At 42.3% G+C, this 18644-nt stretch overlaps 1 protein-coding gene across 4 annotated transcripts in view; it reads left to right on the top strand.

Annotated features, from left to right (window-relative positions):
• RGS12 (regulator of G protein signaling 12) overlaps nucleotides 1-8837 on the top strand; it is a 91175-nt gene extending 82338 nt beyond the window's left edge. For all 4 annotated transcript variants that reach the window (XM_064511488.1, XM_026121932.2, XM_064511487.1 and 1 more), the window contains exon 18: nucleotides 4799-8837. In XM_064511488.1, the coding sequence (XP_064367558.1) occupies nucleotides 4799-5163 (365 nt within the window). In that variant the 3' untranslated portion in view covers nucleotides 5164-8837. The remainder of the gene's footprint in view (nucleotides 1-4798) is intronic.
• Nucleotides 8838-18644: the final 9807 nt, after the last annotated feature.

Here is an 18644-nt window from a genome sequence, read left to right as displayed (position 1 = left end):
CAAGTGGTGTGACCAGTGTGTGCTACTTCACAGCAGTTCAGGACAGGAAGAGAGAAGTATCTTTCCCAGAGTGAAACTACCAGATTATTGGTATCTTAGGGAAAAGAGTTAGTGATATTGAAATTTTTCCAGGACATCACAGCAGAAGTGACCACAGCAAAGCTCCTTTTTCAACTCCCATGTGAGTAAATGCCCTCTCACCCAGCACACTACCATCTTAACGCAGGTCTGTTGTATTGAATCAGAGATAACAACAGGATCTGCCCAAACCCCGACACTGGAGAACACACTCGAATCTATGACGTTGGTGACTTAAAATGACTGCTTACTTTTGGTGGTGCTAAATGCCAGTAAATTGTTTCTGGCAATTTAGGTGATTTCACGTGGGTTGTAGATGAGCATTATGAAACACTTCAAACAGATTCTTACCTGGTGTAAAGCAGCACAGAAACATTAACCTGCAGCTCATGGTGTAAAGCAGCACAAAAACATTAACCTGCAGCTCATTCTGTTTAACCGAAAATCTGATTCTCTCTCTCTAACCTTTGCTGAATGCATGGTATAGAAATCAGCACAGTATCCTTATTATTGTCCAATAAAACTCAGAGCGATGCATATAATAAGTGGTTTTGACAAAAATAATAGAATTTTGGCAAAATACTACGTAGAATACTATGTGGAATGATGAATCGATATGGAGCAGGTGTCTATGTGGAAATGGTATTGGCAGAATTGTGAAATAGAGTTTAACCTTACGTCATATATGAAATCTACTCAGTATGGACTTCCAAATACGCATAACTCCTCAGTGAAACTTAATATACGTCTGCTTATTTTTACAATAAAACTTAGAAATATAGCGTGAATGGAAGTAGAACACGTATTGATCACTTAGAAGTAAAGCTGCTAAATTTTAGATCTGATCTAAATTATGCTTTAAGAAGTGAATCCTACCTATAAAATTTTACGTATTGAAAAGAAATGGATCTAATAATTATGGCATAGAAATAGTATCACCATTTGCACTGCATCCATTGCAAGATGTTGTGGGTGGACCTACAAACCCAAGACATTTCCATTACGATTATGGTTATTTGACCCTATCATCTTCATGGATAGTTAATTCCTTTTCTGAAATTTCTCTCTCTCTCTCTCTCTCTCTCTCTCTCTCTCTGTCTCTCTGTCTCTCTCTCTCTCTGTCTCTCTTTTTTTTTTTTTTTTTGTGATCTCTGCCTGGAATTTGGTCAAATGCTCGCATGGTCTTAAACTACTTGGAAGTAAAGGTAGATATCTTGCTTAGACCTTTCTTAGAGCTTGATTTTATAGAGTAGAAAAAAAATTCTCTGGGTGCCCTTTGTCCTCCTGTGCTAAAACACCTTTACACAATCAGAATTTTAAAATGAGAAAGCTTGCACAAGTAAGTCTCCGTATTACACAAGTAATACACAAAATCTAGGTATCAGAAAAAGAGAAATGCTGGTAAAGGAAAGCAGAAGATCACCCAAAATATTACCTGATCATTACCTTTAAAAAAATACAGACCTATACACATGGCCTTCTAAGCGTTCATTTAGCTGCGAGTCTGTAAAACAGCAGTTCTCCAGATTAAAGACTGAAGAAGACAAGTATCATCTAATCTTTAAACCAGCTGGAACATATTAATGGGATCAGATGCACAAGGAAATTCCCCTAGAGCTGTATGCAGTGCTTAGCACGCGGGTTGAAGATTACCTATAGACATGATTATGTTATTCCAGTCTGTTTGGAAATTATTCTGTGCAACTACTGCTGTAAGAACAGGCTTTCTTTCCCTTCTGAAGCTAGAAACTTGGACATTAGATTCAGGAAAATGTAATATCATTCCTGACGTGCTTTATGCAAGGCAAAGCAATCTGCAGAGAAATCCATGGACATTTTCATCCCTTTAGTACAAGAATAAGAAATGAAGAGAAATTTTATCAGTGAAAGCTCTCTACACTTTAAATAGTACCATGCATAGCTACATCTGCTCACATCTTTGTTATTTAACAAGCAAATATGAAAAGGAGACCAGTGCAGACTTGTAGGCATCATTCAGGCCTCTGTCACAAGACAGCATTGAGTATGTGCAGATCTTGAGTCTATTTTAAAACTCAAGGGATACACTTTTGTACAAGCGGCTTGTAGGAATCTCTCATAGTCTTCATACTTTGTAAAAGTTTTGGATTGAAAAACAAGAAAAAGTAGCATGTTAAATTACTTTTTCAGTGACTACACAGTGCTGCTCCTGAAATCACCTTCCTGTGTGACATAGATGAGATGGAAAAGAGAAATCATCTGCATTGTATTATCCTTTAGTAATTTCATATTCTTCAGAACCAATATTTTGGATAAGGCCTTCTGCGTTACTCCTATTTCTCTGGTACTAATACATTAGATGCTTCAGAAGGATTGCGCCAGTAATGGGCATTAATAGCAAAAACTGCTCATAATATGAATTATTCCTATCCCCCTCCTCTTCAGATGGTCTTCCGTCCTGTGCAGCCTGAGAACAAACATTCTGCCTTGCTTCTGCTTAGTTTGTATTAGACTGCTTGAAAGCCCGTTTGCTCCGTGTGGGGAGTCAATTACACCATCATCCCAAAACTTCGGTGGCATTTCTTACATGTAGTTATAGGAAGTTATAGAAAGACTTAGTAACTAAATAAATATAGTAATACTTACAACTTCCATAGTGTTCCTCAGCAGGAGTTTTCAGGGACTTTGGTCAGTTGAACCCCATTAGTGGGGAACTGTGTCTTTTGTGGAAACTGTTCTAGCTCAGCTCAAGTCAATAAACTACAATATCTTACTTCATCATAGAAGTTCTTATATATTCTTATAATAAGACTAGTAGAGGAAACATACTCTGTCAATGCAAACTCTGTTGTAATTTATCATTAATATAGCTTTTTAGAAAAGAGTATCTCTTTTAAGCCAACACGAAAGAAGAATCAGAGCTCTTTCTCAAAGGACACAGGGCAGTAGATTAAAAAGATCAGGAGAACCATTCAGTATATTCATATAGGATAAACATTTTAGGATAGAAGAATAACGTTTTACACCACAGCCATCCAAACAGCAGTGAAAATTAAGGGGAAGTTCTGTTTGTAGTGTAAAGATATAACCATGAAAGATAATACAGCCTCATTAAAGGTTAGTTGCAGTGTGGCAGGCTGGAGCTGTGCTGGGCTAACAGGGCCGAGAAAGCTTTCTGCCTTCTCTCTGCAATTACTCAGCTGATGGTTTGGGGTTTGATCGAATTCCTTTGGACATGAAAGAGGCAAGCATTACTGATGTGCAATATCCACATTTTTAATGTGAGGCTGCACTATAGGTGAAACACTAAAATGGTATTACATCACTTCGAATTTTAACTTATTTTCATTAATAAAAAATATAAACTTTGAGCGAGCCCCAGAGTGATCTGAATGAAACAGATGAAATTTGCTTTTCTATTCTTTTTTAATTTCCATTCTAGGCATATTTCCCTTTCTCCAGATCAAAAAGTTCTTCATTATGATTATATGTTGACAATTATTTTTCTTAAAAATGCCAGAAGTGCACGGTTCACTTTATAGAACAAATACAAATCAAAGATTTCAAAGCCAGCTGTAGGATTTAACCACACAGGTCTCATGGGTTTGTGCTGCTAAATGCGCTAGTCAGACAGTTTTGTATACTGTGGCAAAAAGTTAAAAAAAATTGTAGGTAAGGTATGTTACATAGAATGGTATCTTTTAATAGCCTAGCTGATATAGATGGAAAAAAAGGATTACATGTGAATTGGAAGCCCTGTCTCAGGTCTGCTTTTGTGCCTTGAAAGTTTTTCTGTTTTTTCTTGTAGTTATATCAATTGCTCTAATAATTTAGTGCTCTCTGCAAATTTTGCCGCTTCATACTTTAAATCATTATGGTGAGGGCACCTCCACTACAGACATCGTATTGCTAGATGTAGTGCGAATCAAGAAAGCAGCTCATGCTCCACCCTTGCCTTTGTGTTGCAGCTACTGCAGCAAGTGCCTGGAGTTTGGAGCATCATATCTAAAGTGAAGCTGGCAGCTTTTCTGGAGCTTAGGGCCTCACTCCAGGGTTAACCTCAGCTAGTGCAGTTGTGATTTTAGAAATGCTATACCATGGAGAAACTTCAAAGTTAAAAGTCACACTTAACTTAGCATCATCACTGAGATGTTTTTGAGTTTTTAAGTCCCTTCAACAAGCTAAGCTATTTCTCATCTTCTTGTCCCATAAACGCTGGTCCGTAATTGCTAGATTGCAATTCACTGCAGTGAACACAAACTTCATACCATCTTTTTGATTTGCCACAAAAAAGATTTGTCTGCTGGAAAAAGATTACTCTCTAGCCAAGTAAAAGTAATATCTCAGTGGGGATCTGGTAGTGGAGGTCAATTAAAATCAAGGAACGTCTCCCACTCTGTCCCACTGGAAGTTCGTTATTCTCCTCCTTTGGGTTTGGGTTTGCTGGGGTGAGATTTTTTTGTTTGAGAGGTGCTCAAACTCATACTAAATAATTATTTTTTAATGGGGGTTTTATCTACGCTGAATAATGCTAAATGAAGAAAGATATGGATTAAGATAACATGCTTCTTTAAGATCCAGTGTTTAGTTAGTTACTCAGTATATCAACAAGTCTCCTTGGTGGGGCAGAGGAATATCCCAGCTGACTATACCTCAGAGGAGGTTGTCATATTGAAAACTGCTGAAAAACTAAAGACATATAACATTCTGTTCTGTTATTTTTTTTTAATTCTTCTGTTAGGTGCAAACCACAAAAAGAGAAAAGATTCACAAGAGGCTTCAGGAAGCGCCTGCGAGCAGACCTCTCACAAAACGAAGACCAGCAGAAGCGTTAACCCTCCTGGCGTGCGAGAGAAGCCCCCTAAGGAGCTCCCTGTAAACAGGATAATCGATGTGGATGGAGTCAAGCTGGAAGACGCTGGCACCCGCTCCTGCGATGACTCTGAAGGCAACCTCAGCTTTGAAGGCTACATCTCGGAGCTGAGGTCTTGCCAAGGGAGAATGAGGACTGGAGTTTATAGGACATCAGACCTTCCATCTCTGATTAGTGTCAAGAGTGAGAAAAATAAGGGCACGGAGAATCAATATAAAGCTACTTTTGTTTAAGTCTCTGTTTTCAGTTAAGAGCTCTGGTATTTTTGCCTGGCATCAGCAGCAATGGAGATATGCCTTAGGGACATGTTTCTGCAAGTTGTAAGCTGTTTTCAGTACCCGTTGCCTTCAGTGAGACTGCAGTCTGTTTCTGCAGGGGTCAGAAATGCAGAATGAAAAAGTAGTATTTCAGCAAAGCAATGGAGATAGTTGTTTTTGTTCTCTTACTGTTTCTATGATGTCATTTTCCCTGTCATGATTCAATTGCACAGTGCAATTAAAATTATCATGGTTTCCACCCCTATCCTTCAGTGTCTTTAATAAAGACAAACTTATTTTAAATTCCCCTATCCAAAATTTTTATTTAGGATGAGTTCACTTTAATGTTCTAAGGGTTTTCCTGGTCTGCAAGATTCCCTTACATTGGTAGACTTGTAAAATGGAAGTAAAATCAGTTATTGTTGTAAAAAGATTAGGATTATTTTGTTAGTATCTTCCTACCTGTCTGATAACAATTGAGAAGAGGTCTAGGTGGAATTCAGTCTTGTTTTACAGGTTATCTGGATGGATATATGCAATAAGACCTACATTATGCAAGCAGGAACTGAGAAGCAAAAAAACCTGTGAATTTCTTGTGCTGAGAAGAATAGCTGCTCCAGTAGCCTACACTGGTGATGTTTCCACAGCAGAAATATATATACTAATTACATAGTGGTGGGAGGGTCACCCAGGTCCCTGCTCAGCACTGTTCTCTTGGTGTCTTGGCTTCAGGAGAAGTTGGATTTTTTTATTGCTTTTACATAAGAAGTTAAGTGCACCTCATTCTTCTTGTAGATTATAGTATTTTTAGTTAATCTTCTGGCCTTGAGCAGAGTTTTGAGAGAGAAAGAAAAGATACTTAATAATACTAAACATACGGCTTTTGCCATCTTCTCCTTTTCCTCCTTTCCTGTTTCTTCAGAGAGAGTTATGAGTCTGGATGGGCAAAGGGGTATGTCTGAAACAATATTGAGTGTATATGTTGAACTATCCTGATGGTTCACTGCTCTGAGATTGCTGTGACACTCAGACAGTCATGTTACATAGCCCCTAGGCTGCAGATCCACACGGGCAGTAAGTCAAAAGCATTTCTGTAATTATCCATTAACTTATCTTTCTTTGCTCCTTCTTACTGAAGCCTACCAAGATTTGTGAAGTTTTTGAATAGCAGAGATTATTGGAGGCAGTTACTCAGTTTTTTAAACTCAGTTTGTAATGAGAAAGGTGTACAGATTTGTATAAATTTACAACACTAAAGTAAGATTTCTAAAGCTTAAGAATTATAAGTCAGATACTCTAGTGATAGAAATGGACATAGCACCCATTAGCTTTAATAGTGTTTCATGCTTTTTCCCTGGTGAGTACTTTCACTGCTGATATTGAGGAATACACTTGTTAACATTAGGTTCGACTCGGTGTGTGAATGAATGAGAGTATATGCTGTTCCCTGAAAACTTTCAAATTAAAACTGAATTGAGAGTCACGCTAGAATCATGCTGGTGTTACAGTTTTAGAAACCTGGGGTATTTACAGTGGTATTGCGAGGCTTTCAGTTCCAGATGGTAGCTAAAAATTGTTTTCTAATGACAATGAATGAAATGAAGTGGTTATCAGAGCTCACTTCCCAGCGTGGCCGCGTATCCGTGCCAGGGAAACACGGTAGCACCTTGAATCAGAGCAGGGAGTGAGGGAACAGGCTTGGAAACCGATGTGACTTGATACCACGCTTTAACGGGCTGTGCTATCCGAGTATATCTGTGACATAAGTGTAAGCAACCCAACTTCGCAGCCGCTCAGACTACACCTGAGCTGAGGGTAAAGAGGCAAAAGGGGAAAGTTTTTGTACTGTTTACTCATTTTGATCCATAGGATATGTCGTTACATATTTTATTATATATCGTCTGTAGTGGGACACAACATAACTAAATAGTATTAGCCCAGTGATAGTGAGAAATATTTAAAACAGCTCTGTATTTTTTAAGTGTTTTTGCCATGTTTGTTTCTTATTGTTTTTTGGTGGCCTTTTGATATTAATTTGTTGCCTGTAATAGAGTATTTATTTGCACAGATGAGTGTGCAAAAAATTTTTTTTCCTATCTTCCAGCAAATTATTTGCTTTGTTCTAATCAAGACCAACATTACATGGGTAAAACTCGAGAGGGGGCTCTCTGACCTTTGCACTTTCCTTGTGTCTGGGAAAATGAAAACCTGATCTCATACAGGTAAAAACTTGAAACTGAAATGCAGTAATTAGAGTCTGTAATAATCACTGATTGATGTTTCAGATGAAACAAGGTAGCTTAGCTTACATTGGGTAAGTGCCCCTTAGTGACTTACTCCTGGAGAGCAACAGAGAATTCTTCAGCTAGAGACAGAGACAGCTGAAGGGAGATAAAATGTCTTAAAAAGGTTGAGTGCCATGAAAAGGGTGGATAGGGGTTGACAATTCACTGTCTTTGCTAACACAAGAATTAAGGAACACCAGAGGAAGCTAGTAGAAGCCAGGCTGAAAAAGAAGAGGTGTCTCTTCACGCACTACTATTAGGCTGGTGAAACCCCCGGACAAGGGATGACGAGGATGTGAGATGATCACTAGGGCTGCACTTGGAAGAAGTTAAGAGAGACCTATTGGGGGCCACTAAACAGGCAAAGCACGCAGGATCCAGGAAACATGTTGAGCTGCAAATCACTGGAGGTGGAAAAGAGCTGTCGGTGAAACAGTCCCTGTGCTCGCTGGGCTCTTGCTCTTCCCTGCACATGCAGTTCGGGTCACAGCCGCAGGCAGCGCAGCGCTCACCGGACCTTTGCCTGAACCACTACATCCAAGCTTATGTTTCTGTAAGACCTTTTTTCAGCCAGAGCTCCTATTTCAACCAAAAGATGTTCTGAGATCTTGCATGGACCTTCGCTCAGGTGCCTGGGCCTGCGCCTGCAGTTCCTGTGCTTCGCTTGCCAGGGAATGAGGTGAAATCCTACTGTTTGAGCCAAGGAGCTGCTTGTGGAAAATTCAGACGTACAAAATTCAAGACCATTTTGCTCTTCAGCCTCTGCAAATCCCTGTCTGGTAGAACCCGATCCATATCTGGTTACCTTAAGTTGTGAGGATAGAGTTATAGCACTAGGACAGGGTATGTTTACCTAAGAGAAAATGTGTATTTAGCATAGTTCTTTCACCATCTTTTGAAGGCAGTAGAATTTAATTTCTTTTCTTTCCAAAAGCTTCTGAGCTCAAAAAAGAAAAGCTGTTTTAAAATTCTGAATGCAGTAAACGAAATTTGACTGTACCAAAGACTCAAATGGAATTTGACAGCACTGGGGAATCAAGCTGAGGGCAGGGAGATGAAGGATGTAAAAGAACTGAGTTTTCTCTAACACAGGGAAAAAAGACTTGGCACAATGCTGGAAATCCTGTAAACAAAGGAACATGGGAAAAAAATATTCTTCCATGTACTGCACTGTTTTATTCAAAAGCAAACCTGAATATGAAATGCCAACTATTGGAATATTGTTTAAAACAATGACTTCTTAGCTAGGAAATTCATTACTTAGAATAATATTAGCTGTACTTTTCAGTATCTGGCAGAATATAAAATCTAAACCTGCTGGTATCAGTTGCGGCAGATCATGGAGTTAATAAAAATGAATGTGTACAGCCTGTCTCTGGCTGATGTTTTCCAAGCTTTGTGCTATAAGGATGTTGTCCAGTTTTAATTACTGTGTGACTTCAACATTATAATATGATTTTAAGTTGCCTCATTATACTGTGATTTCCACTACTAATGAAATCTATTAGCAATTAAAAAGGCAGGCCTATAGAAGCATGGCTTGATAGCTTAACCCTTTATCCTGCCAGTTAGTTCCTAAAGGTAATCAGATTGCATGTGGCTTTATTTCTCTTCTACTTTTGCCAGCTTTCCTTCGTTGAAACACCACTTGCATGGAGAGTTGCTCTTACGCTTCCTCAGTCCCACAGTGATACCTGAAAGGAGAACATGGTCTTCCAGTCCTCTTATATGGATGAGAGTGCTCCACTGAAATGATATATCAAGTATCTGAACCCGAAACTGTAAAAACTGGTAATTCCAGTGGTCCAAAAAAAACCTTAGAAAATACTGCAGCATTTTAAATCTTATTTAATGTACTGATTTTCTCATCTTTCATTCGTTGTCATGGTATCTGACTTTCAAAGGGTAGTTTCAGCCTCGTAGTTTCAGCAACAGTAACTTTTTTTAAAGGCTATGTGAAGAATAAAAGAAATACATGTAAGCAAACTTTAAAAGGGGCTTCCCCCTTAGGATTACTCTAACAGTGTGCCTTGTCAACAGATTTGTGATATAACACACGTGCAAAATAAGCCACCGAGCAGTTTAGCTCTTGGCGATTGAATGACAAATAAACCAATGTTTTATAAAGGCACATAAACAGGCTCTGCAAAAAGACTTTGCAGAGATTTACTGCTCTGCGGGAAGGAGCCGATACCTGGCTGTATCGTGTACGTACTTTCTCATGCCCCTGAAAGTCTTCTGGGGGCTCTTTGGTGTCTGTCAAAGATGGTGAGTCCTTCTTGCCCTGTTTTTCTTGCCTGAAAGTTTCAGTCTGTTTTCTTGCCTTTGCTACGGAGTGCTTTGTTTTATTCCTCCTTCTCTTCCTATGCTGGAATTTACAATTCTTAACAGAAAACTGTTAAAGGACAGTGGCTCAGCCAGCTGCCTCCTTGTCTCATTGGAGTAGGTAATCATGGTTTATGAGTCTACTTTGATTTTTCAGAGGTTGCTTGATTTTGCCCACAAACCTGAAGTTCTTGGCTGTAGTGTTTCTCCGTGCTGGGGCCGCCGGTCAGGCCAAGCATCTCTGACGCAGAGGGGATATATGGGCAGGGTGAGCAGCATCACGCAGTCACCCGGCGGCTTCTTTCCAAAGCTCCGGAAAGGTTTTGAAAAGTTTCCAAGGGCTTGGTTAGGCAGAGGCCGCAGCCCAGCGGCAGGTCCTTACCAAAACGTGTGAGGACCCCAAACCGTTGCAAGTGCAAGCCGGTCCTCCGAATTCCCAGCCCCGGTCGGGCCGCTGTGCTTAGGGATGACCCTCTCTTTGGCACCAGGAGGCCGATTTCCAAGCGCCGTGGGAACGCAGCGTGCCGGCGTGGCAGCAGCGTGGCTCTGGGCAGAGTGAGCGTGTTTACCTTGCAGCAAAAACAAGTGGCAGATCCAAATGTTTCACTCTGCCTCTGCTCTTGCGACAGCATTTGAACCTTAATGCGCAGAGCCAGGGTGCTGAGCAACAGATAGATCCGTGGACCCTAGTGCAATGCCAGTTAAAACACAGGAGAAACTTTTGTTGATTTTACTAAAATATTTCCTTTCTATTGACACACTTATTTTAGACCCACTTATTATCTTATTTTTAGCCTGGCTGCTTGTAGTCATTTCAGGAAACCATTATGTGCTCAGAAGTGCTGGAGGATCAGGTGTCCGCGAATCTCGCCCACATTACTCAAAACGTTAGCAAACCCAATATATATCACACATGTACCAACGTGTTTTCTAAATTGTTTGTGTGGAAGATAAGGAAAGAAAGCCATTTATAATTTTTCCTCCTAAGTGATCACTCTGTTGCACAGTCTAAAAATGTGGTTCCACAGAATTGGATTTGTATTCTTCTTTTATTTGTGGTTTCGGTTTTAAACATCTATACAACAAATTTGTAATAAGAAAATGCATGTTGGATTAATTTCTCTTGCTTTGTCTCCCCAAAGTATTGAGAAATCCTGCACTGCGCAAGGATGTTTATAGAATCTGAAGTGTGTCAAATTCATTTAAAGTGTTAATTGTGTATGCAGTAAGTAAATAATTTATACCACTGGAGCTGATACGATTTCATTGACATCTACTTTCAGTACAAGGAAATATAGAAAAAAATGTTTTCAGTTATTCACAAAGAAGTCGTCTATTATAAAAAGCATTACATGTGAACGAAAGTTGATGTATTTTAAAAAGGGGGTATTTTATCCAGATCTTTGTTTGTGATAGAGCGTGGCTGAACCGTGCCCTGGCATAAAGAATGAAATGGTGGCTCTCCTCCGGGCAGTCCCAGCGCTTGCCCTTGTTTCTTCTCGTTTTCAGGGCTTGGCTCCTGGTAGCCTCCTGCCATTTGAACCTAGCACAGAAGTTACATCACAGCTTTAAGGAAAATACAAGGCAATATGAAAATGGCCTGCATTTTATTAGATTTCATAAAGATATCTTCTTAAACCTAGCTTACACAAATAAATTCCTTTACAAGGGAATTTTTGTCAAATATTTATATCCCTTAAAGATAGCTCATCTTCTGGAATTTAATAATAGTGGACTAGATTTTTAGCCTTTAATTCCTTTTGCTCCATTCTAGCAATGCAAAGGGATTGCAAACCTGAGGTAAGGCAGTAGCTGAATGTTTTCCAGGTATAATGTAATCCTCCTCTGGCTGCTCTTCTGCATGTTCTTGGTGGGTTGGCTAACTGTGCAACTTTGGAGTGGACAAAATGCATTGAAACTGCTCTGCCTTGCAGCAGGCACTGCTAAAAACCAGGAATGCTCTATCTGGAGCAAACTGGAGGCCCAAGGGATGAGTATCTGTGTACACTAACACGGAGCAGTGACATGATGGTCCCGAAATGGTCTCCTTCTCCTTCACCACCCTACCCACTTGTGCTTTTGGTGCTCTGCGCCAGAGGAAGGAGGTATGCAGAAATCTGAAGTACTAGTAGAAAATAATGACTGGTGGGACTGGGATGAAATGTAAGTCTTCCAGGTCTGTGCCGACACTGCTATGCCACCCAGGATAATCTTGTGATGATGCTGAATCCCATCCCCATGTGTACAGAGATATAAAACCACTAGAGCAATCCTATAGCAGGCCTATAGCCTCATGGCAAATACTGTAACCACTGCTCATCTGCTTCACTGGAAAAGACCATGCAGTCCGTGTCCAGGAAGTGTATTCTTAAATATCTTAAATCGGCTCTGGCAGGACCCACCAACCTGTAGCTCATCTGCATTCTGCAGAAGTTGCAAGCAATTGGTGTCACTCTTGACGGACCCATCTAGGATCTCATTCAGGAAAAGGAGCTTTCCCTTCTTTTTTTTAATCTCAAGGTATTGCAGCTCACACTGACAAAACTTACGCTGGTTAATGTCCAGTTTCAAGCCTCAGTTCCAGAGCAGGCTGATAAAGAAACTCACGGCCAGCTAGCAGTTCTCATTAAAGCTAATCCTCTTGGAGTGGCATAATCTTAATTCAAGTCAGGGCACAAACCCAAAACTAATGTCTCTCCCTGTTAACGCGTTGAGAACAGCCAGTCAGTCCCTTCCAGGTTCTCTGCAGTGTTCAACAGTGTCCATGAGAGACTGTCTTCCTCGGAGAGATAGCGGAGGCCTTTCTTAACGGCTTGAGTCTTTGAGGAGGTGCTAGATGGCTAAGCAAGTGCTATGGTTCTAGAATATATCAGTCTCCTAGAGAAAGCTGATTCTCCAGTTGTATCTTGCCTATTTATTTTGTACTCTTGTGAGCAAAGGGACAGAAACAGAAAAAGTTTGAGATCTCTGCCATTCAATGCAAAGACATATAATTAACCCTTGCCATGGCTTGTATCATGAAAGGACTCACTCTGCAGTGCCATAAGATTTCATTTTCCTTGCTAAGCAATTGCATAATTAACAGGATTGGGCCTTATGTGAGGAAAAGTAAGTCCAGTTTAATTCAAAATAGACATAACAGTGCTGATTTGGAAGTCCTTCTGGGCCCTGATTCCACTCTTAAGAGACCCCAGGTGGGATCCTCTTGCCTAAATTTAGGTGACTACTCCATAGCTGTCTTTATATGTAGACACAGCTTTTCATGATACAAATATCATTAGAGATATAGTCAGTACTGTCAATGGAGTATAAGGAATAATTTATTTCATCCTAGAGCTGATCCATACATTTGGACAGGTGACTCGTACCTTAAAATCTTGGTCTCCATTGATTATACTGGCAGCCTAGATACCTAGCTCAGATGTAAATACATATGCAGTATATCCGTGAAGTGAGGTGGGGTGAATCTGAGCTGCCAGTTTCTCCTGATGTGTGAACAATAACGTCGGTGACAGCTCGGATTGTTTCTGCAGCAATTACAAGGAGCAGCAATTACATTTCTGCAGCAATTACAAGGAGTGGCACTGGAGGTACAGGCAAATGGGGGAAGAAAGAGAGAGAGAGAAATGCAGCCAGCATATTGGTCACACGGTGGAATTTAAGCTAAGTCTGTTCTTGAGGCTGGACTGAGGCAGTGAGTGGTGCACAAATAGGTTTTGAAGTCAGGATTCGTGCAGCAGGGAGAGGGCTGCTCACTGAGAGAGACCCCAGCCTCATCCTTGGACATCGGACACCTTGGACCCCTGCCTTATTTTTGGGAGCGTTTGTCAGAAGAAGACTTCTTCTTCTCCCTGTTTTGCTGGCTCTCCCAAATTTACCTTGAGGCATGGGCTGGAGGTCCGAGGGACGTGCTGGGGCTGTATCATCCATCACGCTCACAAACAAGAGCTCAGAGGCAGAGGCACTGAGGAGAGAGGCTGGGGCGAAAGGTAATGGAAGGAGTTGGGGAAAAAAGGTAATGGGGGGAAGAGACAGGAAGATAAAAGGGGTAAAGGGAGATCTAAGCCAGACAGGAGGAATCTTCCCTTCGAAAGGGAAGATTTCAGCCACCTCCAGCTGCAGAAGCAAAGCCACCTTCCCTCACACTTGCCTGACTTTTAGACCATTTTAAAGCAATGGGGGCGTCTAATATGCTAATGAAGAAAGTGGGTGGAATAGCAGGAATTTGAGCGCTGCTAAAAATGTACCTGCCTAACAATTACAAATCAGCCTGTGCTGAAGTTACCTAAATGGGCTGGCAGCAGTTGAAGGTGGGTGCCTCTACACCTCTTCTTGTCAGTTTTCGGTGAGTACATGGCTAAAAAAGAAATCATACGCCTCTCTATATGGGCCGACTGTTTCAGCCAGGGTTGTCTATAAAGGTTTGTATCAAAGTCCCTGGAAAATGCAGTTTCCTGCTTTCTACTCTTTATTCATACAGTAGGAGGAACAGCCTCTTCATGCAAACACTCCCTAGACTGGTTGCAGGCATAGTATTTTAGATCTGTCATGGCATCTAGGTGTAGGAACAGAACGAAATATCAGCTAGAAACAGGCCCCTTCTAAAATCTTGGTTAATTGTTGTGACTAGATCCAGGTCTGGGTTGTACAAATGAGATTTCTGCATATAGCGTCTTGTAGCAAAGCCACAAATCCCCCACAAACTTGTGTGGTTAGGTGGATGTAATCACAATCTGATTTTCTTTTTGCAGCTCTAGCTCAGCTATTCCATTTTTACTTTTATTTGATTTGATTTTCATATCAGAACTGATGTTTTCTGGATGCATGAATGAAACATTTCTAAATACAACTGCAAGTAAAGGCAGAGCTCTTGTAATACATAGCTGCAACTGCAGTGGCTGAATGTGGCTAAAAACGTGATTTCACAGAGATGAGAGCATGAAGCCATTGCAAAGTCAGCATACATAAAGGTGGCCAGCTGAAAAAGAGAAAAATTTAAGGCAGGGTATTGTCTGGTACTGTAGCCCATCAACACCAAGCCACATATGTCAATGGCAAAAAAAGTGGATACAAGGTCATGCTCGCAGATTTTCAGTCTGATTAGTATGTTGTATGCCTCTTTGGGAAAGTAAATATTAGCAGGAAAGACTGGTGTGTGGCTGGATGAAATGGGGCTACAACCTCTGCGGAAGAAGAAGAACAAAACCCAAAAAATGTGGATAGTCTTCCTAGGATTGCTGAGGCTGGAGGAAGGGATGCCCGGAGCTGCTGTAGCACAGGCCATCAGCAAGGCTCTGCCTTTCGGTGCAACATTTTTGGGGGTCCTACACTCGGTGATGCAGTAGGTAGGCTGTGAAGCACTGGGTCAGGGAGAGGAGGCAAATACGGAAGTCCTCTGTGAGTCACAGTGTCTGCTATCGTTAGCTGAAGGTAGGTATCGCTTGGAGGGTGGAACGAGTGGCGTGGGATGGGAAGTTCCTAAGGGAAAGCAAGATCAAAGAGGCAACGTCCGAGTGGTAGAAGTGAGATGGGGGGGGTGAAGGTGTCGGGTAGAGTGACATGGAGGGACATGAGCAAAATAATGGAGTTTCGGTCCCTGGAGAAAAGAGAAAGGAGAACAGTGCAGAAAACCCCTGAATTGTACGCTGGAGGGTGAGGGAAGCCAGGAGAGATGCAAGTGGTGCTGGAGAAACGTGGGAGGTGAGAGGAGTGAGGAGGAGCAACCATTTGGATGAAGGCGTTTCTTTCAATCCGAGGATTATCTGCAAAAATACAGCCACTCCAAATTTGTGCTTGCTGGAGCCCAGCTGCCCAGAAAGCAGTCTTCTGCAGCTGTGCTTTTGCCAGCCTTGCTGCCACTAAGAGAGGGGAGGATGCTTTATAAAAAGATTTATTTTTTTCTGCTACAGTGCTCTAGAGGTGGTGCATGTTTTTGGGACTGTGAATATTAGCAGGAAAGTCGGGGGGGGGGGGAGGATGAAACAGGACTCCAGCTCTCTCTGAAAGCTAAAAAGCTGTAGTTTTTTTATTCCCGGTGTCTCTGAAACTGCTCTGTGTGCGCGTTGGGGGGTGACGCGCAGAGCTGTTTGCAGTCACAGCGCGGCGTGTAGAAGCCAACGCCTTTTGGGTGCTACATTGTTTAAGGTCCATACAAATAACTCCGCAGTCTGCGGTGCTTTTTGGTTTGATCTGAGCCCAAACTTTGCTTTTTTCTTGCCAAGATAAACAAAGCAAGTGAAATGATTTCAACTTTCTTCCATAGTGCGTGTCTTTAGCAAGAGCAATGCAACGGCTTTTCTCTAGGCACCGCTCCAAACCCGGCAGAAAAGAGGAGGCGGTGGCCCAGCGACGAAGACCTCACTTCAGGATGGGAGCAGTCGGGCTCAAGTGGCTCCTTCCCCAAGACAGGTCCGAACTGAGCCCCCGCGTCCGGGGCCCCGAGCGGTAGATGGTAGCGGGAAGGGGAAGGCTCCTGCCGGCACTCCCGGTGCAGCTGTCTTCTCTTATTTAAAAAACTTTAAAAACTCACCAACCTTGGAGCACATGTGTGTTATTCCCTGTTTTGGTGATTAGGCTCCTGCATCACGTAGCTGGGACGGGTGAGTTTTGGTAACCGCTCCCAGGAGCAGAAGATGGGAACGATCTCAGCGACAGAGCCGAAGGCAATCCTCGCGCGTCTGATAGCCCCAGCAAGGTTTGCGAAGGGGTGACTGCCTGTCCAGCTCCCCCCCAGGGAAACCAGGGAGTGGGGAGGGCTTGTGCATCTCTCTCTCAGCTCTCCCGAAGCCCGTGCTGCTGTGTAAGAAGCAGCATTGCCACACGTGAGCTCTTGCACCCCCCCGCAAAAGATGAAGAAAAAGTGGTATTTCTCAGACTAGCCACATTTTTAATTGCCTCCAAGTTGCCTGCAGCCATGTGGTTTTGTAAACGTGTCTTTGGTGCAGCACGCTTCTGGTCCATGCAGAGGCTCTAGATCTGACACCGGTTCATCATGCCGACAATCCCATGGCCTGGAATTGCCTTCTTACCCAGGAAGCCAGGTTTGGACTTTATAACAATAATGTCAACTAAGGCCTGGTAATAAGATCATCTCAGGAGGCAACGCTGCTCCGTTAGTTGGCTACCGTATGTTAACTTCAAAAGGCAAGAAGAAACTGCCTTTGAAAGAAGAAAAGCTTATTACTTGAATAAACATGGAAGTTTGCAAAAATACATGGGGGATCAGTCACTCGTTAGAAAAGATTATGATCTGGGATAAGATCATATCTTATATCTCATCTCTTATCTCATAAGAGATTATGATGGTTTTGGCTCATTCGCTGCTCTGCATAAAGGGGAAGCAACTGTTTGCGCTGGTTGTGCGTTGGCCTCGGATTAGTCGATTCAGGAGGTTGGGCTGAGATTCCTGAACGCTCTCTGAGCGCCGCTGATTGCAGCACTGCTGTACATGAGTAAATAAAAACCGCTCCACTTACTGGAAGAGGCTTCAGCCCTGTGCCGCTTACTTTTTTCCCACTGCGGTCCTCAGGTTCAGAGGTGCGCGCAATTGCCGGGGGTTCTCCGTGGAGCGGCCGTGGAGTGAGGCACGAACGCAAGTGTTAGGAGAAGGGATGTCCCTTCCCTGCGTGGTGCCTCCCTGCTGTCGGGGTCATTCCCAGATAACCCCAGGCCTGTGTTGCTACATTGCTCTACCTGGAAAGCAATGAAAGTGAAGAAGGATTAAATGAGACCAGCTTCCCTGATTATGGATGTTTGTGCATGTCTGCTCTCTTTCCCCAAGTTTCCTCCCTGAGGCCCCCGTATGCACACTTGTGCTGCCCATGGTCAGAAGTGTCACACTGACATGACACGGACCTCTGCAGGGTACCTCATCCTCCATCCCCACGAACTCCCAAGTTCCCGCTGCCCTTTGGGGTTTCTAATTCAGGATCAAAACTAAATCTCCGTATTTCTGAGTAGTTTGTCACCAAAAGGTTTCTTCCACCAAAAAATACTATATGGCTTACTTCATTTTTATTGTTTTTAGGAGAAACCTGATGAAGGCAGACTTTGTTCTGATTATAGATAGCCCACAGGGTCACTGATCATTTAATATAATTTACAGAAAATATCCCAGAATTCTACATTTTCTCTGTGGCAATAAGACCTGTTCAGACATCTCTCTGCTGAACCAATGCAGGCAGTGTAGAGCAGTTAGGGGTTTTTAATGATTCATATCTATCTGAAGCCTGAAATCGCTGTTCAGTTGTTATTCAGCCCTTACTAGGGGTATTTCCCACTATGCGGTGGTGTTTCTCCAGCAGCTCCTGGAAACAGCTGTTTTAGCTGCTCTCTTTCCTCTTTGCTTTGTGCCAGGGATCAGCTGAAGTAGCTCCTGGTGTCATTGCTTCTTTCTTTTTCATACATGTAAGTGTCAGCTTTAGCTAAAAGTTTACAGTTGTTACTCCCCAAAGGACACTGCAATTCCTGCTCGTAGGTCAATGCCTACGAAGGGCAACCAGGCACAGACACACGGACAGCGCATGCAGCATGACCAAGACTGAATGACAGAACCACAGCACCACTGAATAACTGAGGTTGGTGGAGACCCTGGGGGTCAGCTGGTCCAACCTCCTGCTCAAAGTAGGGATAACTTCAGTGTGACATTTGGTTGCTCAGTGCCTTGTCTTCATTACAGCAGCCTCAGCACTTCATGAGACATTTCTTACTTTTAGGTATATGAAAAAGCTATATCTTACAACCTGCCGTGGTCACCACTGGAATACAGTGTTTATGGGCCCAGAAGTGGATGGTTTTCACTCTGGCAATGGGTGGAGGAGGCTATCTCCACAGCTTTAAAGAAATGTC

This window comes from Dromaius novaehollandiae, chromosome 4 (genome assembly GCF_036370855.1).
Source record: "Dromaius novaehollandiae isolate bDroNov1 chromosome 4, bDroNov1.hap1, whole genome shotgun sequence".
In the NCBI taxonomy this organism is placed as follows: domain Eukaryota; kingdom Metazoa; phylum Chordata; class Aves; order Casuariiformes; family Dromaiidae; genus Dromaius; species Dromaius novaehollandiae.
The sequence above is the reverse complement of the archived record's forward strand: the minus strand, read 5'-3'. Positions and strand labels throughout refer to the sequence as shown.